The following is a 26446-nucleotide window of genomic DNA, read 5'->3' as shown; positions in this document are numbered from 1 at the left end:
CTATGTACACCTTCTTCCTTGCTCCCACTCCTCCCATGGACGGGTTCCTCATTGCTCATCTGCTGTACCCACTGGCCTGTCTGTGTTGTTGTTTAACGCCAGATCAGTATACAATAAGACCTCACTCATCCATTATTTGGTTGTGGATGAGGGTGCCGATTTGGTGTGCATTACAGAGACCTGAGTGGGTTTGCTGAGAGGAGTTGATAGGACCCAGCGTTGCCCACCTGGATACTCAGTGGGCGGGAGGAGGGGTTGCTGTGATTTACAGAACTTTCATCTCTGTCACCAGGAAACCACTCTGTCTTAGAGCTGGCTGTGAGGGCCTGCACCTCATGTTGGGCCAAGCAGACAGTAAACTAGGATTGCTGTTGGTTGATTGATTGATTGATTGAATTTTTATACCGCCCAATAGCTGAAGCTCTCTGGGCAGTTTACAATTAAAATATTAAAAACAAATATACAAATTTAAAAACACATTTTAAAAAAGCAATTTAGAAACACAAGCTAAAATTCTTGGGAGAAGTGGAAAGTCTTGACTTGGCACTAAAAAGATAACAGTGTTGGCACCAGATGCACCTCGTCAGGGAGATCATTCCATAATTTGGGGGCCACCACTGAGAAGGCCCTCTCCCTTGTTGCCAGACTCCCAGCTTCCCTCGGAGGAGGCACCCAGAGGACAGCCTTCGATGTTGAACGTAGTGTACGGATGGGTTTGTGTTGGGAGAGGCGTTCCATCAGGTATTGTGGTCCCAAGCCGTGTAAGGCTTTATAGGTTGAAATCAGCACCTTGAATCGAGCTCGGAAACATACAGGCAGCCTGTGCAAGCGGGCCAGAATTGGTTTTATATGTTCGGACCGTCTGGTCCCTGTTACCAATCTGGCCGCTGCATTTTGCACAAGCTGCAGTTTCCGAACCATCTTCAAAGGCAGCCCCACACAGAGCGCATTGCAGTAATCTAGCTTGGAGGTTACCAGAGCATGGACAACTGAAGCCAGGTTATCCCTGTCCAGATAGGGGAGTAGCTGGGCCACCAACCAAAGTTGGTAGAAGGCATGCCGTGCCACCGGGGGTACCTGAGCCTCAAGTGACAGAGATGGTTCTAGGAGAAACCCCAAGCTACGAACCTGCTCTTTCGGGGGGGTGCAAACCCATCCAGGACAGGTTGGACATCCACCGTCTGGTCAGAAGAACCACCCACTAGCAGCATCTCAGTCTTGTCTGGATTGAGCCTCAATTTATTAGCCCTCATCCAGTCAATTGTCACAGCCAGGCACATAGCACATAGACAGCCTCACCTGAAGAAGATGAAAAGGAGAAATAGAGCTGCGGTATAACATCCACCCTGCTGCCTAGCAGCTTCTCTTACCAAGCTGGCAGGGGCCGTCGTGGCTGTGGTATTGGAGGAGCCCAGAAGAATAGTCCTGGGTGATTTCAATGTCCATGCTGAGGCTGCCTTTCTGCTCCAGCTCAGGTCTTCATGGCCTCCATGAGGAGATGGTCTGCTTCAGGAGATTAATGGAATCCACTGAATTCTTGAATGTCCGGGGGAGTTCCCAGTAGATAGATTAGGTGACCCTGCTGAGCCCTTGCCATGCAGTGGAACAACTAGGTGCTTCAGGCTCTTAACACAGTTGCCTGAGTGCCCCCTCCAGAATTGTGGAGCCCGGTTTACACCGTGGTACACAAGAGAGTTAAGGGCAATGAAACAGGCTGGATGATAGCTTCAGTGCAAGTGGTGAAAGACATGTGGTAAGGCTGATCACGCACAAGTAAAACATCATAACTGTGTCTACTGTGTGGCGGTGAGGGTGGCAAAGAAGGCCCACTTCTCTGCCACCATCGCATCCTCAAGTAGCTGTTCAGTGGAGCTTTCCCATATTTTCAGGGGTCTGTTGACATCAACTCCAGGAAATGGATTTTTAGACCCTTTGGAGGCTCACTGTCAATTGTTTGCAAGGCATTTTGAGGGTAAAGTTGCTCGCCTCCATAGCAATCTTGATACCCTGTCCACATCTAGTGTAGTCTCCAGTAAGGTGTCCAGTGCAACGTCTGCTGCAACTTCTTGGGATTGATTTTAGTTGAGGTGGCCTAGTGATGTGGACACGGTGCTTGCGACGATGCAGCCAGCAATGTGTCCCCTTGACCCTTGACCCATTTGGCTTATTAAAGCTTGCTGAGGGGGTTTGATCAAGTAGATCCAGGGTATGGTGAGTGTGTCTTTGCAGAAGGGAGTGGTTCCAGCTGCCCTGAAACAGGAGGTGATCCGACCACTCCTGAAAAAGCCCACCCTGGACCCATTGGTTTGTGGCAACTACTGTTCGGTTGCAAATACTCCCTTTTTAGGAAATGCAATAGAGAGGTTTGCGGCACAGCAATTGCAAGTACTGTTGGATGAAACAGATTATCTTGACCCATTCCAGTCTGGATTCAGGCCTGGTTATGGAACTGAATTGGCCTTGGTCACCCTGATGTATGACCTTTATCAGGAGGACAGGGGAGTGTAACCCCATTATTCTTACTTGATCTCTCAGCTGCTTTTATTTATTTATATATATAAAAGCAGCTGAGAGATCAAGTAAGAATAATGGGGTTACATATATATATATCCACCCTTTCTCCCAGTAGGAACCCATTGACCACAGTATCCTTCTGAGCTGAGTTGGTGAGATGACTATTGGAGGCACTGTTTTACAGTGGTTCCGATCCTACCTCCAGGGTCTTCAGGGAACAGAATTGGGTCATTGTCTTTGGCCCCCTGGCAGTTGTGCTGTGGGGTGCCACAGGGTACCATCTTGTCCCCAAAGCTGTTTAACATCTATATGAAATCCTTCTGAGTAGTCATCAGGAGATTTGAGACAAGGTGTCACCAGTACGCTAATGATACCCAGCTCTATTTCTCTGTAACATCTGAATTGGGAAAAGTTGTGCAAGCCCTGCACCAGTGCCTGGACTTAGAGGTGGGCTGGATGAGGGCCAATAAACTGAGTCTGAATCCTAGCAAGCTGGAGGTGCTGCAGGTTGGTGGTTCCCACGTTCAGATAATTGGTCAGTTGCCTGCTTTGTATGGGGCTGTACTCCCTCTGAAAGAGCAGGTCTGTAGTCTGGGGATGCTCCTGGGTCCATTTTTGTTGCTAGAGGCCCAGGTGACCTCAGTGCCAAGGAGTGCCTTTTACCACCTTTGGGTTGTAAGACAGCAGCAGTTGTTTCCGGACTGGGATAGCCTGACCACTGTTGTCCATGCACTGGTAATCTCCAACTGGATTACTGTAATGCACTCTATGTGGGGCTGCCCTTGAGGTTGGTCCAGAAGCTGAAGCTGATGCAAAATGCGATGGCGCGACTGCTCAGGCAGGGTATCGCCAACATAGCGCCATTAGCTGCCGGGCCAAGTTCAAGATTCTAGTTTTGGTGTACAAAGCCCTATACAGCTTGGGACCAGGATATCTGAAAGACTGTCTTATCCCTTATGTACCCAGTCGATCACTGCACTCTGCAGGTGAGGGCCTCCTGCAGATACCATCTTATCAGGAGGTCCATTCTGCATAACATAGGAAGTGGACCTTTAGTGTAGTGGCAGCTACCCTTTGGAACTCCCTCCCTTATTAGACAGCTCTGCTATCTTTTTGGTGCCTACTGAAGACCTTCCTCTTCCCCAAGCCTTTTTAATAGAAACCTTATCCCAGTCTGTGTTGGAATTGTTTTTTAACATGTTTTAAATCCCTAGAAGTAGGGGTGGGGAGTGAGGTTGCCAAGTTTGCTGATGATACTAAATTGTTCAGGATGGTTAAAACACAAAAGGATAGGGATAGCAAGGAGCTCAAAAGGACCTCTCCAAACTGAGTAAATGGATGGTAAAATGGCAAATGCACTTCAATGTAAACAAGTGTAAATTTATGCATACGGGAGCAATTCGAAACAATTCTTTCCCTGCTCAGACCATGCCTGACCCAAAAGAGCTACGGCAGTTCTAGTATACACTCTCCACATTCTTGGTTTGACCAAGAATGCAGAATAGCAAAAAGAAAGATTAGGTCCTTCCTTCGTTCGATCCTTAAGCATCCATCTGAACAATCTCACAGCCTTCTGAAACTAATGAAGGCTTCCTATAGAAATCTTTTAAGACAAAAAAAAGCTGATTTTGCAGAACTCCGTTGGCAGTGGCTAGCCAGTGCGGTTTCCGAAAGACAAGAGCGCCAATTTTGGAATATAGTTAACTCTGGGATGAATTTGTTTAAATCTCTAAACATGAAACGAATCTCGTCCACAATTTGGTATACCCATTTTCATAGGCTCTATTCCTCAGTAAAAGTCTCACAAGGTAATTTACTGGACTATGATATCTTAAATGTGCCAGTCTGGCCTCCAGTCACTGTTGAAGTGAGATCACTCATTCAATCCCTGAAAAATGATAAATCTCCGGGCGAAGATTTTCTCCCCCCTGAAATTTTTAAGCAATTCCCAGATTGGTGGGCCCCCCTTTTGGCCTGCCTATTTTCCAGAATTAATGACTCAGGTATTGTACCTGAAGGGTGGAAATGTAACATCATTGTCCCAATATACAAAAAAAGTGACCCCTCTGACCCCTCTAACTACCGCCCAATAAGCTTACTAAATATAGCTTCTAAACTTTATAGCAAATATCTTCTCCAAAAGTTAGAACATGTTGGCTACTAAACCGAGAAAGCAGAGGTTAAATTTCCACAAGTGAGCTACGTGACTTAGAAGCGAAAGTTGGCAGAGCTCGAGCCATCTTCAAGGACACGTTGCTATGCAACCTAGGCTCGGGCAGCTGGCCTTATCTATATAGAGGGCCAGCAGACACTTGTGAGTGTGGGGGTCGAGGAGTTTGTACAGAGAGAGAGCTTGTGATATATTCTATTGTCAGTAAAGTGACTCTTAAAACTTATTACTTGTCTGGCTCATTGCTTCAACTGGCATCTAGCCTGTCACTATACTGTTCTGCATCCTGGGCATCTGCTTGCGCCAGATACAACATCCAACAAGTGGTAGCAGAGGATGGTTACCTGGTGCTGATGGTTACCTGGTGCTGAGGATTACAGAAAAGCGGCAGAGAAAAGCCAGGATTGCAGACCAGCGAGTAAAACAGCAGAGAGACGGAGAAACCGAAAGCTGAGCTGAAAGCTGTGAGAGAGCCGTGGGAAAAAAAAAACCTGACTGAAGGACAGAGGTGAGAAGCTCTAATTACAAAGGCGGTGAACTGTGAAAAGTGAAAGTATGTCTATTACGTTATTGGCCGGGATTCCCTTGGAAAGGCTGACAGGGAAAAATTATGGCACTTGGAAACAGAGAATGCAGGCTTTTCTAGTGAAAGAAGACCTGTGGAAAGCTATCGCAGAAGACCCACCCGCCGGGGTGCCTATTCCAGCAGATTGGAGAAGGCTGGATGAGAGGGCAAAGGCGTTAATTGTTCTTGCTATTGATGATTCTCAATTACTGCACGTGCGTGATGCAACAACAGCTAAGGAAACCTGGGAAACTTTAAGAAATATTCATGTGAAAAAGACTGCCAGTTCTAAAATATATCTTGCCAGAAGATTGTATCAGATGCGCTTATCTGGAGATACAACCATGTCAGAGCATTTGTTGGAAATAAACAGACTGTTTACTGAGTTATCAGAACGTGAAATTGAACATTCTCAAACGCAAAAACTGTATATCACATTAGCTTCACTAGATTCAAGTTATGATAGTCTGGTGAGCTCTTTGGAAGCAATGGACGATGCAAATCTCAATATGGATTTTATAGAAGGCAAACTTTTACAAGAATTTCAAAGAAGGCAAGAAATGGCAAAGCAAGAAAGGACTGAGTCTAAACACAACTTAGGAAAGCTGAACAACAAAGCTGCACAAGAGAGACTGTATGGACAAAAGGCATGTTATTTTTGTGGTTCCAAGCAACATCTTCAAAGGAATTGTGAAGCAAGAAGAAGAGAAAGAGGAAGAAAACCATGTGTACAGGTGATCTATGCTAGTAAGAATAAACAATGAGCAGGGAAATAACTGTAAAGATTTATGGGCAATTGACAGTGGGGCAACAAATAGTATAATCAAAGATAAATCCATGTTTCATACATTGTGTGACGTACAGGATCATGTGATAATGGCTGATGGATCTAAGAAACTTATCAAAAGTAGAGGAACAGTGAAATTAGCAGGTTTCAATACCATTATGACAGATGTGCTGTTTGTTCCTGACATTGAAGTCAACATTATGGCTGTGTCGAAACTCAATGAAATGGGGTTCATTGTAATGTTCAAAAGGGGTTCAGTGCATATTAGGAAGGAGAAAAAATGTTAATGAAAGGGATAGTAAAGAAGTCACTGTTCTATATGCAGCTGAGAGTCCTCAGTAAAGACACAGACAGGACACATAGAGGTTCAATAGGGATTAACCTAACGCAGTCAGTGAAAGCACAGACACCAGTGATTGATGCTGATGTTGTGGCTAATAAAACAGAGCAGGACAAAGAGCCCTCAAGCCTCGGGGATATAAAACAATTACCCATAGCCGAACAGAATGAATGGCATGCAGCGATGAAAGAGGAGCTGGAAGCAATGCGAAAAAATGGCACATGGACGCTAGTACCTCTGCCCCCAGGGAAGAAAGCTATAGGGTGTAAATGGATATTTAAACATAAGCGGTCGAGTACAGGACAGATACAAAGGTATAGGGCACGCCTAGTAGCTAAGGGCTTTACACAGCAATTCGGGATGGACTACGATGAGTTTTCGCTCCCGTGGTGAAACATGAGTCAATCAGGGTTTTGCTAAAAATAGCTGCCATAGAAAACATGCATGTAAGCCACTATGACATTGGCACGGCGTTTTTACATGGGGAGTTAAAAGAAAAAATCTATATGGAACAGCCTCCCGGATGTGAAACACAGCCAGGTCTAGTTTGCAAGTTACAGAAATCCCTTTATGGTCTGCGCCAGAGTGCGCGCTGTTGGAACGAAAAATTAGATGATGCTCTGCAGTCAATGAATTTCAAGCGTTGTGTGGCAGACCCCTGTGTGTATGTGAAAGAAACAAAGGGGGGGCTCACATACTGCCTAGTTTATGTAGATGACATCCTGTACTTTTCCCATGGGGAGGAAGACGAAAGAGAGTTCCATAATAGTCTGAAACAACATGTGGTAATGAAAAGTTTGGGACCTGTAAGTCATTATTTAGGTACAGAGGTCATACGGGGTTCAGACGGGAGTTTCGTGTTAAAACAGGAAGGAAAGATAAAACAAATACTAGCAGAATGTGGGATGTCTGAATGTAAGGCAGTAGGGACTCCCATGACAACATCATTTCAACAAGAAACCACAGAGACAGCTTGTGAAAACCCTGCTAGGTACAGACACATCATAGGACAGTTGCAATATCTTGTTAAGGTAACAAGACCTGACATTTGTAATGCTGTTAGCATCTTAAGTCGAAAAGTAGAACAGCCTACTGAGACAGATTGGCAAGGAATAAAACGAGTCCTGAGGTATTTGCAAGGTACTAGCAGTAAAGGTCTAGTGTTGTCCAGCAGTAAACACGGGAGTATGTGCTGCTATGTAGATGCGGATCGTGCTGGCGATCCCAGTAGCCGCAAGTCTACTACTTGTGTTGTCATTCTATTATATGATTCAGTGATTGATTGGTGCAGTAAGAGGCAAACTATAGTGGCTACATCGAGTTCAGAAGCTGAATATATAGCGTTGTCTCTGGTTTGTAACGAACTTACCTGGTTCGACCATCTACTGTTTGAAATTGGAAAAGGCATAGACAAACCAATCAAAATATATGAGGACAATCAGACCTGCATTAAGCTAGCTCAGTCAGAAGCACACACCAAGAGAAACAAGCATATCAGCATCAAATATCACCATGTCAGAGAAATGATTAAACAAGGGTTTGTGGAATTAACTTATTGTAACACTGCTGATATGCTGGCTGACGTTATGACAAAACCACTAAGTGAAAACAAGTTCTTAAAACTGATAAATCAAGTAGGTATGACAGCGAAAGTGGGATGATGGGAATCATGAAGAATAATTGCTGTAATAAATGTATGTAATAAAAATGATGCTGAGATTCTAATGAAATGTAATGGCTGTCAAACCAGATGATGCAAATGTAAATATGAAATGTAACACATCTAAATGGAAAAGAAATGTAACTGGCTGAATGTGGAAATTTAAGGTGGGGGATTGTTGGCTATTAAACCTAGAAAGCAGAGGTTAAATTTCCACAAGTGAGCTACGTGACTTAGAAGCGAAAGTTGGCAGAGCTCGAGCCATCTTCAAGGACACGTTGCTATGCAACCTAGGCTCGGGCAGCTGGCCTTATCTATATAGAGGGCCAGCAGACACTTGTGAGTGTGGGGGTCGAGGAGTTTGTACAGAGAGAGAGCTTGTGATATATTCTATTGTCAGTAAAGTGACTCTTAAAACTTATTACTTGTCTGGCTCATTGCTTCAACTGGCATCTAGCCTGTCACTATACTGTTCTGCATCCTGGGCATCTGCTTGCGCCAGATACAACATCCAACAGAACAATGGGTAGATACATATCAGCTTATCCACCCTGAAAAGGCTGCTCTCCGACTGACCACTGCCTAACTCTTTCTTTTTTGGTAAAACAAAATATGATCGGCCCTACAAGACACCTGTATGTTGCATTTGTTGATCTGGCCGCAGCCTTTGACTCAGTGGATAGGAATGCTCTCTGGTCTAAATTATACAATCTGAATATAGACCGCCGTTTGTTACATCTTATGAGGGCTTTATACACTAACACAAATGCCCTGGTAAGAGTAAGCCAAAATGGGGAATTAACAAATCCGATAGCGGTAGAGAGGGGTGTCAAACAAGGCTGCCTTTTAGCTCCCTTGCTTTTCAATTTGTTTCTAAACAACATCATCTCTGACCTATCTGGTCCTCAATATTTTCCACCTTCTATAGGACATAGAAGGTGTCTATCCTCTGTTATGCTGATGATATGGCCCTTCTTTCATTGGTGCCCATAGGTCTAAAAAGGTTGCTGAGGAGACTTCAGGTCCTCTGCATAAATGAAAGGTTAAAGATAAATTATGGGAAAACGAAAGTCTTAGTTTTCGGGAAAAGGTATGAAGGGCATCGATGGTGACTAGCTGGCCACCAGTTGGAACAATGCCGTGAGTATAAATACTTGGGAATATGTTTCTCGGACACTCTTTCTTGGAAAAAGCACTTGCAAATTACAAAATTAACAGCAGCAAAAACAGTGGGAGCAATCCTGAAGTTTTACCATACGGCTGGTGGCAATTTGATTTCACCAGCTTTAAAAAATTTTCAAACTAAGGTAATACCTCAGGTCCTGTACGGTGCTTCTGTCTGGGCTGGGATAAGGAAATTTCTTCGTCCTTAGAGATAATACAAAATAATTTTCTTAGACGTCTATTGTCCCTTCCCCCAGGAACCTCAGTAGCTATGATACGAGCCGAAACTGGCCTCCCCCCACTGAGTGCGCATATCCACCTGACTCTTTTGAAGTTCAGGAGATCAGTTAATACACTCCAGGGCAAGGAAATATTAAAACTCTGCCTTGAACATCCATTTGCTTCTAATCTATGGGATAGTAAATTAAATGAAATATTGCATAGTTACCATCTTACTACACAGGATTATATCTCCCTATCAACAAACAAAAAACTACGTGAAGCCATTTTTCAACACTGCGAATATCTAGACAATTTAACTTTAAATAATTCTAGAGTAGCCCCATGGTATGGGAGGTTTAAAACTGACCATCACTGCGCCCCATACCTTACGCAGCCTTTTCCAATTAACTTCAGACATGCATTTACAGCAATACGCTTTCTATCTTTGCCTAACGCTGATAGAGAGGGACGGATTGCTGGCATCCCGAAGGATCTAAGAAAATGCGTCTGTGGAGCCCAAACAGAGGATCTTCCTCATATATTACTACATTGCCCAATATACCAGACCCCGAGAACTAGATTTTTTAAAAAGTGGTTTGATGATCACGGGTTGTTTACGGAAGAGGACAAAATACTCTTCCTAATGTCTGATTTAAATCCAGAGGTGACCCACAAGGTATCTTTGTTTGTGATAGCAGCTAGGAAATTACGAGTTAATTATGTTCTAGAGTGCTAAATGAAATAGGTGTTTTATAACTGATATTATGTTTTAAACTGTATAGTAACTATAGTAAAAATTGATGTACCCTTTTAACATTGTGTTGGCCTACGGCCCTGCAATTTATAATAAACTTGAAACTTGCATACGGGAGCAAAAATACTTAATTTCATAAAGATGCTCATAGGGTCTGAATTGGCAGTGACTGACCAGAAACAAGACCTTGAGGTCATGATGGAGAGCTCAATGAAGATGTTGACCTAGTGTGCAGCAGCTGTGAAAAAGGGAAATTCTATGCTAGGGATCATTAGGAAAAGTATTGTAAGTAAGATGGCCAATATCGTAATGCTCGGTGGCTAATCTGTGGTGTGACTGCATTTGGAATACTGCATATAGTTCTGGTTCCCTCACCTCAAAAAGAGTATAGTAGAGCTAGAAAAGGTTCAGTATAGGAAAACCAAAATGCTCAAGGAGATGGAGCAACTCCCCTATGAAGAAAGGTTGCAGCATTTGAGGCTTTTTAGATTAGAGAAAAGACAGGTAAGAGGTGACACGGTAGAAGTGTATAAAATTATGCATGGCATGGAGAAAGTGGAAAGAGAAAACTTTTTCTCCCTCTCATATAACACTAGAAGTTGTGGGCATCCAATGAAGTGAAATGTTGGAAGATTAAGGACAGACAAAAGAAAGCACTTCTTCACACAACACACAAACTATGGAGTTCACTCCCATAGCAGGCAGTGATGGCCACCAACTTGAATGCCTTTAAAAGAGGATACAGCTACTAGCCATGATAACTGTGCTCTGCCTCCATGATCAGAGGTGACATGCTTCCAAATACCAGTTGCTGGAAACCGCAAAAAGGGAGAGTGCTCTTGCACTCAGGTCTTGCTTGTGAGCTTCCCATGGGCAACTGCTTGGCCACTTTGAGAAGATGAATTTGGGAACTGGCAGATCACTAAAGAAGTATATGACAAAAAGGCTAAATTTCTAAACATTGGCCTGTTTTTGTCTAAATTTTTGGGAACAACATTCCTAGAGCCATTTTCCATCAAAATGATAATGGAATTGCTATACATTATTCTGGAGAATTCCAAGACTTACAACTACCATATTAAACAAAACAGCATAGTGTAAAACAAGAAGCACCCCATTTGGTAAAGAGTCTAGACATTTCTGTCTAGACATTTTGGAACAAAATCATCTTTTAAACTCCTTCAGTCCCTACCTCATCAGTCACAGGATGAAATAACTGACAGGATATAATGCCTGCAGGACACTTTTATTTGTTCTTGGGTCTTGGATAAAATTACAATGATGTGGGTTGGGGCTACAGAGATGACGTATAGTCAAGAGAGAGCAGAGCAGTGGAAAAGAGGATAACAATTTTCACCTAAATAAAAAATAGTACTGGACAAAAATATCCCTCCCTCAAAGAATATAATTTTAGTGTGCCTTTAGAGGACACAATTACTAGTGTAGAATGGAAGCAAAGACGGTATCTCAGCCCAGAAGAACTGGGTCAATATGAATCCCCTTTGAGGCACCAAAACATAACAGTTAAAAAGGAGCTTGTTAAGCCTCCAAAAGAAATTGGGTCTGGTTTGGGGGATGAAAGAGGGGAACTGAATCAGACTGTAGAATTGGACTTACAGGTTCTTTATCAAGATGAATAGTATTTTAGAACTTTTAATCCTCCCCTTGATATTTGGCCCCAGGATAAATTGAAAGCATTGGGCATGGATGATTACCAGCTTAAAATTCTTATATGAAACATTGCAGGTTGGACCTCTAAGCAAAGAAATCGTGAAGGTTTGGACTTCTTAGAAACTCATGATGTGATTTTTCTTCATGAAACATAGTCTACTAAAAATTGATCTGAATGGGTATCTGGTAAATGATAAGTCTATTGAGCCCAGAAGAGGAAAAGATAGACCAAAGGCAGGCCGGGAACTACTGATTTCTACTTCCGACAACTAAATGGCTGATCCCAAGTGATAAAATTGCAGCGGCTGGTTTACTTCAATTTTGAACGAAGTCCTTTTCATTTATTGATGTCTATATTCCCTCTCTTTCCACTAGAAATTGTGTAAAACCAGCTTGGGAAGATATGGAGATACATATATAATAAATTTAGAATCTAAATTTCACAGAGCTCATACAATTTTAATGGGCAGATTTTAAAGCTAGAATTAGTCCTAATAATAATGCACTTTTTCATCTTACTTATGGGGAGGGTATATGATATTGGGAATTATGTTTTTAGCTATAATAGAAGCTGAAAAGATATTAAGTAAATTTGGCAGCATATCCTTGACACAAATGGTGGGCCAACTTGCCTTCACAATTTTGAATGGAAATTATTTCTTTGATAATTGTACAGAATTTACTTTTGTTTCTGGTCATGGGAGCAGTGTTGATGGTTGTGTTGATTTCTCATTCCTCAGTTAAGGATTTTTTCAGGATGAGATAGGCTTGATAGTGACCAACTACCACTTAACCTCACCTTCTTTTATCTACTCCTGTTCACTTGGGCTCTAAACATCAGTACAGAGACCAAACATAGATTAGAATATTTTGCCATAATGCGACCTGGTAACTCAGTCTGAAAAAAAGACTTTAATTACCTATCTTAATTTGGGAAAGGCCTCAGATTCAAATATAATAACCCTTGAAATTCTGAATGCCGAGATAGACTGGCAAGCTCCTCTTCTGGCTAATCTATTTACACACATCAACATATTACACTGCCAACTCCCTTCAGCGTGGTTAGAGGCTATTGTGACTCCAAACTTTAAGAGAAGTGATACAAAAGAGCCATCAAAATATAAACCCATTAGTTTACTGTTAGTTGCGGGCAAGTTGTACACTAATTGTTTAAATTTGAGGCTAGCTACTTGGCTAGAGGATGAAAATATATCCGAACAAACAGGCAGGTTTATGGAAAGATAGATCAACTATTGACCATTGCTTAGTTTTAAATCATCTGGCTGAGAAATATATGAATTCTTTTTGGAATTATCTGTTTGTTGCCTTTATAAACCTGAAATCTCCCTTTGATTTGCTTCCAAGAGACAGATTACAAGTTAGGTTATTCAATTCTATTGATAAAAGATTGCTGTATCCCATCATGTGTCTCTATCAGTGTAGTACATTGCTTGCCACTAAAGGAGTTCGTGTTGTATATTAGCCCCTACTCTATTCAACCTTTATCTGAATGATCCGATTGGGAAGTGTTTAGCATCTGTTTTCCATGTACCTAAACTGGCAGGGACTAAGGTTCCACTAATGCTGTATGAGGATGATGCTGTTCTTATGCCTTTATCTAAAACAGGCCTTAAACATTTATTATGTGTTTTTATGACATACTAAAACACCCTGGACTTCTACTGGGAGGAAGGGTGGGATATAAATCTAATAAATAAATAACAAAATTATAAGATAAAATTATCTGGTTTTTGCAACTGGACATGAAGTTGGTGATCTGAATGTGGAGGGCCTTACATTAGTCCCTCTGTCATGGACAGATCACTGCTTGCTGAAGTTTAGACTCACTGCAGCTTTTCCCCTCTGCAAGGGTGGGGGACCTATTAAGTTGGTCCACCCCCAGAGACTAATGGATCCGGATGGTTTCCAAAGGGCTCTGGAGAGTTTTCCGGCTGATAGGGCTGGTGCTCCTGCCGAAACCCTGGTTGAACTGTGGAATACGGAAATGACCCGGGTAGTTGACATGATTGCTCCTGAGCGCCCTCTTCTGTGTAGAGCTCGTAGGGCTCCATGGTATACCCCAGAGCTGAGAGCGATAGAACAATATCGGAGACGGCTTGAGTGCAGATGGAGACAAACTCCTGGTGGATGCAATTATACACTGGTAAGTGCCTATGGTAAGCTGTATTTAGGGGCAGTAAGGGGAGGAAAAAAACATTTTCCTGCCACTATCGAACCATCACTCTGCCACCCAGCGGAGCTCTTCAGAATTGTCCGGGGGCTATTACACTCTGGCCCCAGGGACAAGGTAGAACCATCTGAGGCCCGCTGTAATGAATTTGCTAGGCACTTCCAGGATAAAATCTTTAGCATCCGCCAGGACTTAGACTCCAGTGTTATAGCAGATGAATCAAGCGAGGTATCCACAGCACAGCCTTGTCCTGATTTCTTGGATGAGTTTCAGTTGGTGCAGCTTGAGGATGTTGACAAGGTGCTTGGACAGGTTCGTGCAACCACTTCTGTGCTGGATCCTTGCCCTTCTTGGCTAATAAAAGCTAGCAGGGATGGAACAGCCAGCTGGGCCAGGGAGGTGATTAATGCCTCTTTGCGAGAGGGGGTGGTCCCTGGCTGCCTGAAAGAGGCAGAAGTGAGACCACACCTGAAGAGGCCCTCCCTGGACACAGAAAATCTTAATAACTATAGGCCGGTAGCAAATGTTCCATTCCTGGGCAAGGTCCTGGAATGAGTGGTTGCAGGCCAGCTCCAGACACTCTTGGATGAGACCAATTATCTGGATACATTTCGGTTGGGTTTCAGGCCTGGTTATGGCATGGAAACAGCCTTGGTCGCCCTGTATGACGACCTCTGTTGGGAGAGAGACAGGAGGAGTGTAACTCTGTTGATTCTCCTTGATCTCTCAGCAGCTTTCAATACCATCGACCATGGTATCCTTCTGGGGAGACTGGCTGAGTTGAGAGTGGGAGGGACTGCATGGCAGTGGTTCCGCTCCTACTTGGCGGGTCATCCCAAGAAGGTGGTGCTTGGGGAACATTGCTCGGCACCCTGGACTCTCCAGTATGGGGTTCCACAGGAGTCAGTTCTGTCCCCCATGCTGTTTAACATCTACATTAAAGCGTTGGGTGTGGTCATCCGGAGTTTTGGAGTGTGTTGCCATCAGTATGCTGATGACACGCAGATCTATTTCTCCTTTTCATCCTCTTCAGGTGAGGCTGTCAATGTGCTGAACCGGTGCCTGGCTGCAACAATCGACTGGATGAGGGCTAATAAACTGAGGCTCAATCCAGACAAGACTGAGATGCTGCTAGTGGGTGGTTCTTCTGACCAGATAGTGGATGTCCAACCTGTCCTGGATGGGGTTGCACCCCCCCTGAAAGAGCAGGTTCGTAGCTTGGGGTTTCTCCTAGAACCATCTCTGTCACTTGAGGCTCAGGTAGCCTTGGTGGCACAGAGTGCCTTCTACCAACTTCGGCTGGTGGCTCAACTACGTCCCTATCTGGACAGGGATAACCTGGCTTCAGTTGTCCATGCTCTGGTAACCTCCAAATTAGATTACTGCAATGCACTCTACATGGGGCTGCCTTTGAAGACGGTCTGGAAACTGCAGCTTGTGCAAAATGCAGTGGCCAGATTGGTAACAGGGACCAGACGGTCCGAACATATAAAACCGAATCTGGCCCGCTTGCACAGGCTGCCTGTATGTTTCCGAGCTTGATTCAAGGTGCTGATTTTAACCTATAAAGCCTTACATGGCTTGGGATCCCAATACCTGATGGAATGCCTCTCCCGATACAAACCCACCCATACGCTACGTTCAAGAATAAAAGGCCCTCCTCCGGGTGCCTACTCCAAGGGAAGCTTGGAGGATGGCAACAAGGGAGAGGGCCTTCTCAGTGGTGGCCCCCAAATTATGGAATGATCTTCCTGACAAGGTGCGCCTGGTGCCAACACTTATCTTTTCGGTGCCAGGTCAAGACTTTCCTCTTCTCCCAGGCATTTTAGCATGTATTTCATACTGTTTAAGTTTATAAATTGTGTTTTAAATTGTTTTTATAAGATCTGTTTTAAATTATATTTGTTTTAATGTTTTTAGTTACTGTAAACTGCCCAGAGAGCTTCGGCTATGGGGCGGTATACAAGTATAATAAAATAAGTAAATAAATATAAGGATAATTTGACAACCAATTTCAGTAAAACAAAGACATTTTCCCCAGATGTGTATCAATAAATAAATGGATGGACAGCAGATGATGCATGCCAAGCAGTTCACATATTTAGCCATTAAGTTTTTTTCCACATTTTCTTCGGTCACCCATAGACAGGTTACAGTACAGGAGGCCCAGAATACCATCAAGGCACTAAAGGGGCCCAAATTTATTCCTGCACCTTTACAGGTATTCGGGGCCAAAATTTTGTTTCAGCTGTTGCATGGAGTCCCTATATGGATTCAGGGATTTAATCCAACTGTTGACAGTGCTCTTTCAAACTTCTTGCACTAGCTTTTTGAAATGCCAAGGTGTGTTACAGTTACGGGCCTACAGCTGAAGGCTAGGCTTGCATCTACTGAATGCAAGGCTTGGTCCCTCTCCTCCAGGCTGCTTATGCGGAGCAATTTTTAGGATATTTACATCTTGTTCAGAAAGATGTTTTTATCAGTTCATGGTCTAAAGCTTTTATTACTAAACTTCATCTATTAGGCCTCTCCATAGATTTCTTCCGCACAGAAGATTACAGTGCTGCTAAATTTTCTTTAGACCAACGGATTAAAGATATTGATTTTCAATATTCTTTAACAAATGCTTGCAAAATTTGCTCCCCAATCCATCTTCGTTTCTCTTTTGAATTTCCTAGGTATATCAGATATCTGGATAATTTGACCATCCTTAATTGCCATGTCTTCTCCAGAGCTAGATTTAACTGTCTTCTGCTATTTTGAAAGGGCATTATCAGGGTGGCCAATATGAGGATTGTTTGTATCCATGTGGAGAGGAAGTTACTGAAACCTTGTCATGTCATTTTTGTATGTAATTTTAATAGAGAGGAACATAATAGATTACTTTGCGGAATTACCCTGGTAGTACATTGGAATGGTATACAAAATATTTATTGGCTCACACAAATAAGTTAATGACAGAGATAGTGGCCAGGTTCTTGCTCAAGAGACTCATAAGATTATTCTTTCTTCCCAATTACAACCCTGATTCTATGTTTTTCTTTTTTGTATTATATTGTATTTCTCTCTCTCTAGAGGGTGGGAGAGAAGACGCATTATTAGGGAATATACCATTCAACGGACATTTTCATTTTCTAATGTTTTACTAATTATGCATTTATCTTGTTTTATTAGATCTGTAACCATATAATAATAAACTGAAACTGTAACTAAATCATTGGCAAAACTGCAAAGGATGGATAAAGATGTAATTGCTGAGGAACCTCCAGCTCCCAAGCTGCTTGACTGGGGAAAATCATGTCTCTTAAGCAGAAGAAACTAGAGATCACTGGTTTAAATCCAACATTTTATTCATTTCTCACTTTTAAGATATGATTTCCCTCATTTCTCTGTATAATGATAAAGAACTAGCAATAGGCAAAGCAGCTAAAGAAAAGGAAAGGGTAGTCATTATAATTGGTGGACTTCCGGTTTGGCTTCTTCCGGGTAAGACGTATCTCTCTCTTATTCTCCTTATTTCTACAATGTAAGTGTTTACGGGACTCACTTTATTGCCTTAAATGAATAGCTAATTCTTGGGCTGCTGCCAAAGACTTTGAAGCCTTCCTTTAAACTGACTTTACGAGCTCTTGAAGAGAGAATTCAGTTATAAAGCTATCGAGATCTTAAGTCATAAATCCTAGAAGACCGGTTGCCGCCATTATAAATCACCAGCTCGAAGCAAGAGCTGAGCAAAGAACGTCACAAGGGGGAGGAAATGGATAACAAAGTACAACATAACAGCTTTCAACCAGCAATCACAAGTTTTTTTCCTCCTAGATACAATCTGTCCCAATATCCAGTTCAGCCTCAAACAAATCAATGCGCAGCCCCTCTTTCTAAACAGCTTCACGACTGGCCACTCGAACGTCATTTGCCTGCTCAAATTAACCTTTTGAATTCAGCATCCAAAAGCTTAGCCAAGGAACTTATGGATGCTGGCTTTAATTCCTCCCTAAATTCAATTATGGAGGGACCTCCTTCAGAGTTACTCACAATTGACTCTTACCAAGCGAGGGAAGAGTCACATATGCTCCCTCTTGTAAAGGAAATAACACCTGGACTAGCCCCGAAAGCTCTTCAACAGAATGGGCAGTCATTAATATTGGAAGAATTACACTTACATCACTGAAACCAATAACTTACTCACAACTCTAGTCCGGGCGGTTGGGCCTTCACTATCCGGAAGTACGGGAGTGTTCAACTCCAGGGAGTCCTCACACAAGAGACAACCCAACAACCACTCTGATGGAGAGTGTAACAAAAAAGATGCGACCTCCAAAACAAGGAACAAGGATCACTCTTCAAAAAGTAAATCGCTATCAAAAATGAATTTCAAAATGACAAAAAACCCAAAAAATATGAAGAATAATAAAGCTACTCAACAAAAGAAATTTAACTTCAAATTGATGGAATCAAAACCTAAACAAAACACAGTAAATTCCTCCCATCCTGTCACTATTGGAAATCAGTCCACCAATCACCCTGTAGGGCGTACTTCTTATAGTACCCCTCGAGGCTCAGATCCTCCTTCAGCCATTGATACTGATGAATCTTCATCCTCTTCGTATACTGGGATAGCAAATATCAGTACTGACAACCGTTTTGAAATACTTAACACATACGTAAAATCTCGGAATTTAATCCTCCAACAGAGGAAATTGGTTATCTCCTATCGCCGCATATGTCATGGAAAAAGCTCAAATTATCCCAGCATTCCTGCTTTGGATCGGCGTTTTGGAAGAACTCTACATGCAGGCACACGTACGAACAATATCCATTAAATGAATAATATCTCTACCAACATCCATGAATGGCGCCTGATAGTGACCTTCCAGTCTCAACATATCGCCAATCAGATTTACCGAACAAAAGATCAATTCAGAAGAGCTGGTTTAACGATCCTCAGGTATTATATCAATAGGGCTCCACCTACTCCCTTGATAGCTTTTTTTGATCCAGTTGTGAGTGTACCTACTTCACTACTGCAAGACTCCTCAACTGAGGCCATGGCCCAAAACATAAACTTATCAACTTCAGATACGTTATCACAGCATTCTCATGAGGATCCTAAATCCCTTTCAGCCTGTACGAAGGAACTGGAACCTGAAGAACAACTTACTGAACTTTATGCCCGCCTCCCTGATACCGAACGGTCACTACTCGTCAATAAGTTTTACCAACTGATACGACATTTTAAAACATCAGCAGCAGAGAAGGACTACTTGAAGAAGACTCCTAATCAAAACTTTGCCGATAAGGAATTTCTGGGAGGCCATGTATCTCGACAGAAGATCCCTCCACTGGACACTAATATGATTCAAAGTCCCAAATTAATCCGTAAACCGATCTTGGTAGGTGATACATGGGACAAAGCCAGACACCTATACCCGGAAGAACTAGGCTCTCCCTCTGGGCAATCTGACTTATCTCATTTGTGTAACAACTCTATTTTGTCTTCTATAGCGGAAGATTCGATCTGACAACATACCCCTTCCAGAAAATTTGGAGCTACTATACCGTCCCTATCTTGTCCCCCCAAAAAAGATACAGTTCACTTTCTATCTTGGAATCTGGCCGGCTGGAACTCTAAACAAAATGATCAAGAACTCCTGGCCTATTTGGGTAATTATCATATAATTGCGGTACAAGAGACTTGGACTACTATGACACCAACTATGAATGGATTTTCCTCCTATCATCTTCCAGCGTCGCTCCCCTCTTCTGGAAAAGGCAGAGCAAAAGGTGGGCTAGCAATTTTTATTTCTACTTCCCTATCAGCTCACCACAGCGAACTTCATCCCATGGCAGATTTTGCCATGGCAGTTCTTCTCTCGTTTAAAACGATAAATATTATAATTATCAATGTGTATATCCCAACATCAAATCAACGGCGTCACACAGAGGCAATCTGGGATACTCTTGATAATTATTTAACCGATCTAGAACATAGACTTCCAAACGCTAAATTGATTCTGCTAGGTGATTTCAATGCCAGGATCGGTCCCAACAATGAGACTCTGTTTGCCTCCACCCTATGGCATGAGGAAGATACTGAACAGTACTCCTTTCCCCTTGACAGATCATCGAAAGATTCTAAGACCAACTAAGGGGGAATATGTTTGACACGAACTGTGGGTATTCACGATCTCTTGATTTTAAATGGACTCCAACATATTAAAGGTAGCGGGGAATTCACTTTCATCTCTTCACGTGGAAAGTGTGATAGACTATATCATAATATCTAAGAAACTACTGAGCCAAAAAATATCTTTTGTAGTTGGATCTACCCAAATCAGTGATCACCTTCCCCTAATATTCCATTGCCATATTTTGGAGGAAATTCGTTTGAATAAGGAATACAACTCAACCCTAAACCACACATATTTTACTCATAAAAAAACGATCTGGACCCTAAATCTGGCCACAAAAATTACATCCTTCCTTGGGCTTTGATCATCCGTGAACAATTAACAGATGATGTAAATTTATCTACGCTTTTCACTCACTATGACCAATTATTATCACATCTAACTTCTCTCCTGTTACCTAAAACCACTAGAGCCAATAATAAATTCCGTGCCGAGTCTCGTTGGTTTGATGGCGAATGTTTAAATCTCAAATGCCAGCTCAGAAATGCCTACTTACTTTACTGCCAGCAAAACCTTAAAAGTCTTCCTTCCGAATATTATGTTCTCAAAAGAAATTATAAACAGGCACTGGAGATTAAAAAAAGAGTGGCCATACAGGAGGTCTGGCAGTCTTTGATAATCGCTGCCAGATTTAAAAATCATAAAAAATTTTGGTCAATCATTTCCAACTCGATGAATTCCTCACCACACACACATTGTAATATTCCACCTCAAAAATGGGAACGCTTCTTCCTTGAATCTCCCCAATCAACCTCTCCAAGGTATATATCCCCTCCTGACTTTTCAAACCTCCCCCATTGGCCCCCAGTTACAAAAAAGGAAATTCTCTTTTGATAAAAGGACTTAAGACTGCAAAGGCCCCCGGCCCTGATAACATCTCTCCAGAACTCTTGATAAATTTTCCTGACTGGTGGGCCCCGATTCTAGCTAACCTTTTTACTAAAATCAATAATTCAGGCCAATTTCCATCGATCTGGCGAGAAGCTATTGTAGTTCCAATCTTTAAAAAAGGAGACAAAGAAGATCCGTCAAATTATCGACCAATTAGCCTATTATCCGTTATCGGAAAACTTTACATGTCATACCTAAAAGTAAAATTGAATAATTGGATTGAGGAAAACTCTATTTTGGGCAACGAACAGGTAGGATTTAGGAAAGGTAGGTCCACCCTTGATCATTGCTTCCTGTTGCACTTTCTCGCAGAAAAATACAAGAATAACAGAGGAAACGGCCTCTACGTTGCATTTGTGGATTTAAAATCCGCATTTGACACGATCCCAAGAGATATCCTCTGGACAAAACTAACAAATCTATCGATCGATAAAAGACTACTTTTCCTAATACATAACCTGCACCAGCACACTTCCCTTAGAGTCCGTTGTGGTCGAGACGGAGGTTTAACCAACTCAATTCCCACCAGTAAAGGGGTCAGACAGGGTTGCATACTTGCTCCCCTTCTGTTTAACTTATATCTTAATGATCTCAATCCCATTTGTATGTCTAATGATTTTCATTCTCCCAAAATTGGGATTCATCCTCATCCCCTACTTCTTTATGCTGATGATGCGGCCCTGCTTTCCCTTTCTAAGGTTGGACTTAAGCGTCTTCTACGTGCCTTTATGTCCTACTGTGAGCATAATCAACTAATTATCAACTACAACAAAACTAAAATATTAGTATTTTTGAGACATAAATCTTCTGGCTCCTGTAGAGTAAATACCCAACAAATTGCACTTGTCCCACATTATAAATATCTCGGAATTATTTTTCATTCGACGCTCAAATGGAACACCCACATAAGGGCCGCTATACTAACCGCACGCACAACTGTTAAAAACATCTTACGTTTCTTCTTCCGTAAGGGAGGAAGATATGTCCCTGCAGCTACCCAGGTTTTTCAGTCAAAAATCATTCCCCAACTTGTTTGGAGCGCCCATTTGGATACATGCACTGGCCTCTTCCATCAAGGCAGTCCTTTCCTATTTTCTATGACGACTGCTGGGCGTACCAAGATGTGTTATGACATCGGCCCTTAGATTAGAACTCGGCCTTCCTTCTATTCAATGCCAGGCTTGGACGCTAACTTCCAACTACTGGGCCAAATTATCCTATGAGCAGTCCACAGGCTTCCTAAAATACCTTCGGAACGATTCTTTTTCCTCCTCCTGGAGCAATAAACTTTTGGTAAAACTTTCTTCTATTGGTCTATCTCATGAATATTTGTCAACTTTAACATCAACTTCGGCTAAAGCCTTTATTCGTACTCGTCTTTATGACATAACTTCCAAACTACCCTCACAAATGCTACAAAAACCTGCTCCCCTCTATACTTTAAACTAAATCCAAAACCTTTTAAATATGCCCCATATCTGGACTTTCTTACAGATCCAAATCTTCGGTTGGCTTTTACCAGGGCTAGGTTCAATGTCATACAATCCGCACTACTTACAGGAAGATTCCAAAAGATTCCGCTGGACCAACGTCTATGCCCCTGTGGCAATGCTGTTATCGAAATGGTTTCACATGTTGTATTTGACTGTCCACTATACCACACTATATGCTGTTATTCATTACTAAATATAGTAGTAACTCTAATGGCTCCCATTAATAAGATTGGCTATCTCTTATCAGGGCGCAACAAAGAAATTACTATAAGAGTTGCTAAATTCATCCATCTTGCGCAACGGATACGTTTAGAACTTTTAGCCTAATTTGGACTCTTTTTTAAATATTAATTTGTATTAACTTCCCAGTTTATTTGTTATGTATATATGTTTAATTTAAAAAATCATTTTAACTGTTTTTATTCTGTATTCCGTAACTGCCTATAACAGGACGGGTCTTTGACCGCAAATAAAGACTTACATTATAATTGGTTCCTGTGGAAAATGAAAAAAAATCACAGAAATACAAGGTCACATTTTATCTTAATTTTAAATGCTGATTTAATGGAATGTTTATAGCTATGAACATATCACTGTTAGATACTACTAAAACCTATTTCCAGGACATGAGACCAAGTTTAAAGAGAACTAAAACTATGTGTTAGTGCAAGGCACAAGAAAGAGGTTCAGTGCTTCAGTATTTGTGAAAGAGCACCACAGGTGACTTCTAAAAGAGAGTGCTATATATAAATAGTTTCCAAACAAGATTTATAGAGACTATTTCAGACATTCCCCCGCAAGGACGCACACCTTAATGTGGTGAGGGGGGTTGAGAGTGTTGAAGAAGCTGAGAGCAATGCCGTCAGGAGTCTAGACCAAGAGGCTAGACTCCTAGCAGGGGCACCCAAGGCAGAATGGTCAAAGCTGAGACACCAGACTAAGATGCATCCAAACTCAGAGAAAGGCAATGGTAAACCACCTCTGAATACCTCTTACCACAAAAACCCTATGAACAGAGTATCCAAAATGCAACATGAGATAGTGCTGGAAGATGAGACCCCCAGGTCAGAAGGCACTCAATGATCTACTGGGGAAGAACAAAGGACAAGTACGAGTAGCGCTGTGACTAATGACGCAGGTGGGTCAGAGCCGAAAGGAAGCCCAGAGGCTGATGCGCACAGATGCGAAAGGAGAGTCCGGATTTGTACGACGCACACAATAGGAACATGGAATGTGAGAAGCATGAACCAGGGAAAGTTAGAAATTGTCAAGCAAGAAATAGAACGTATCAACATGACAATACTTGGCGTGAGCAAATTAAAATGGACTTGAATGGGACATTTTCAATCAGGCAACTACAAAATTTATTTATTTAAAATATTTCTATCCCACCCTTCTACCCTATAATAGGGCACTCAGGGCAGCTAAAAAAAAAATAAAATCAAATGTGCATAATAAAATTGCAAACAGTAAAAACATTAAAATAAATTAAAATACATAAGATACAATTAAAATACATAAAATACAATATATATCTATATATATACACACACAAATATACAGGAAATGAGAAATCAAGAAGAAACGGGGTTGCTTTAATAGTGAGAAGTGATGTAGCAAAAGCAAGCTACAATGCAAGGTCTGAGCAAGTGATATCAATGAGATTAAATGGGAAACCTATTAACATAACCATCATCCAAGTCTACACTCCAACATCAAACGCAGAAGAAGAAGAATTGGAGAGATTTTACGCAGAAGTACAGGAAGAAATTGATCACACACCAAAACAAGATCTGCTGATAATCATGGAGGACTGGAATGCAAAAGTAGGGAACAGAGAAGAACTAGGAATTGTGGGGAAATCGGAGATAGAAATGAAGCAGGAGACTTATTGAATTCTGTGAAGCCAATAATTTGTTTCTTACAAACACATTTTTTGAGCAACCAAAAAGACAACTGTACACGTGGACATCACCAGATGGTCAGTATAGGAATCAAATTGAATATATAATTGGCAACAGAAGATGGAGAAGTTCCATACTTTGTGCAAAAACAAGACCAGGAGCAGACTGCGGTACAGATCATGAACTGGTCGTATCGAAAATCAGAGTAAAGCTAAAAAAGAAGAACAAAGCAATCATAATGCCAAAATACAATTTAAATAACATCCCAGAAGAATATAAAGATCAAATAAGGAACAGGTTTGAGGCTTTAAATTTAGTTGACAGAGAACCAGAAGAACTATGGAGTGAAGTCAGAGACATTATCAGGAAAAAGACAATACCTCTAGTTAAAAAGAGAGAAAGACTTCAATGGATGACTGAAGAAACTCTTAAAATGGTTAAAGAGAGAAGGAAAACGAAAGCAAAAGGAGACAGAAACACGGTCAGAACCCTAAATGCAACAAAACAGTGACTAGTACGCAGGGACAAAGAGAACTATTACAGATTGTTTAGAAAGAGAAGAGGACAGCAAAAAGGGAAGAACAAGAGCCCTATTCCAAAAGATTAGAGAAATGAAAGGGAAATTTAAACCAAGACGAGGGATGTTGAATAATCAACAGGAGAACACACTGACTGACCGAGATGAAATAAAAGGAAGATGGAAGCAATACACTGAATAACTCTATAAAAGAGATGCCAGGATGACAGATTCATTCATGGAGGAAATGTATGATGAAGAATCAGAAATTTTAGAATGCGAGGTGAAAGCTGCTCTTAAAATACTTGGAAGAAACAAAGCACCAGGAACAGATGGCATACCAATAGAGTTGCTACAAACTATTGAGACTGAATTTGTCCAAATTTTGACTAAAATTTGTCAAGAAATATGGAAAACTAAACAACGGCCCACAGAGTGGAAGCGTTCCATATACATCCCAATTCCAAAGAAAGGGGATCCCAGAGAATGCAGTAATCATCGAACTATTGCCTTAATATCCCATGCAAGTAAAGTAATGCTCAAGATTCTACAACAAAGGCTCTTACCATATATGGAGCAAGGAATGCCAGACATCCAACCTGGATTTAGAAAGGGAAGAGGTACCAGAGATCATATCGCAAACATATGTTGGATAATGGAAAGGAGTAAGGAATTTCAGAAGAAAATCGCCCTGTGTTTTATAGATTACAGCAAAGCCTTTGATTGTGTAGATCATGAAAAACTATGGAATGCTTTAAGAGAAATGGGGGTGCCACAGCATCTGATTGTCCTGATGTGCAACCTATACTCTGGACAAGAGGCTACTGTAAGGTCAGGATATGGAGAAATCGATTGGTTCCCAATAGAAAAGGATGTGAGACAGGGGTGTATTTTATCACCCTATTTGTTTAATCTGTACGCAGAACATATCATACGGAAAGTGGGATTGGATCAAGATAAAGGAGGTGTGAAAAAATGGAAATTTTACTTACCGTGAATTTCTATTTGTAGATAGGGCTGGAGGACATTCCTGATTAGGGATGGCTCCTCCTACTGGTTGTGACAGGCAGGGTCTAGAAACTTATTAGTCTCCTCTCCTGGGGGAGGAGTCATCCCGCTCTCCAGACCAGGCTGACAGATCAAGAACTCCTCGACCCCATCAATGCCAACCATGCAGACGTTTATTAAACAGACACCTGTACAAAGTAGTAACTAGGAAAAGGTAATAACCAAAGACAAGACAAACAGCTGGAGAAAAACTTCCCACAAAATGAGATACACGCAGTACTAGACATGGTGTGAAAATGTAAGACGCTAGCAGAATGCTTCAAGCCCCCAAACCCTCGCTCCAGAAGGCCATAGCAGAGGAAGGAGAGGTGGGTGGAATGTCCTCCAGTCCTATCTACAAATAG

At 41.8% G+C, this 26446-nt stretch overlaps 1 protein-coding gene across 9 annotated transcripts in view; it reads right to left on the bottom strand.

Moving 5' to 3' along the window:
* SPOCK1 (SPARC (osteonectin), cwcv and kazal like domains proteoglycan 1) overlaps positions 1–26446 on the bottom strand; it is an 872143-nt gene that overhangs the window by 753626 nt on the left and 92071 nt on the right. For 5 of the 9 annotated variants that reach the window (XM_061617192.1, XM_061617194.1, XM_061617196.1 and 2 more), the window contains exon 3: positions 9351–9404. The exons of the other annotated variants lie outside the window; for them this stretch is intronic. In XM_061617192.1, coding sequence (XP_061473176.1) covers positions 9351–9404 — 54 coding nt within the window. The remainder of the gene's footprint in view (positions 1–9350; positions 9405–26446) is intronic. 9 annotated transcript variants of the gene reach the window in all.

The sequence above is a fragment of the Rhineura floridana genome, chromosome 3 (genome assembly GCF_030035675.1).
Source record: "Rhineura floridana isolate rRhiFlo1 chromosome 3, rRhiFlo1.hap2, whole genome shotgun sequence".
Classification (NCBI taxonomy): Eukaryota; Metazoa; Chordata; class Lepidosauria; order Squamata; family Rhineuridae; genus Rhineura; species Rhineura floridana.
This window is presented reverse-complemented; position numbering and strand designations above follow the sequence as displayed.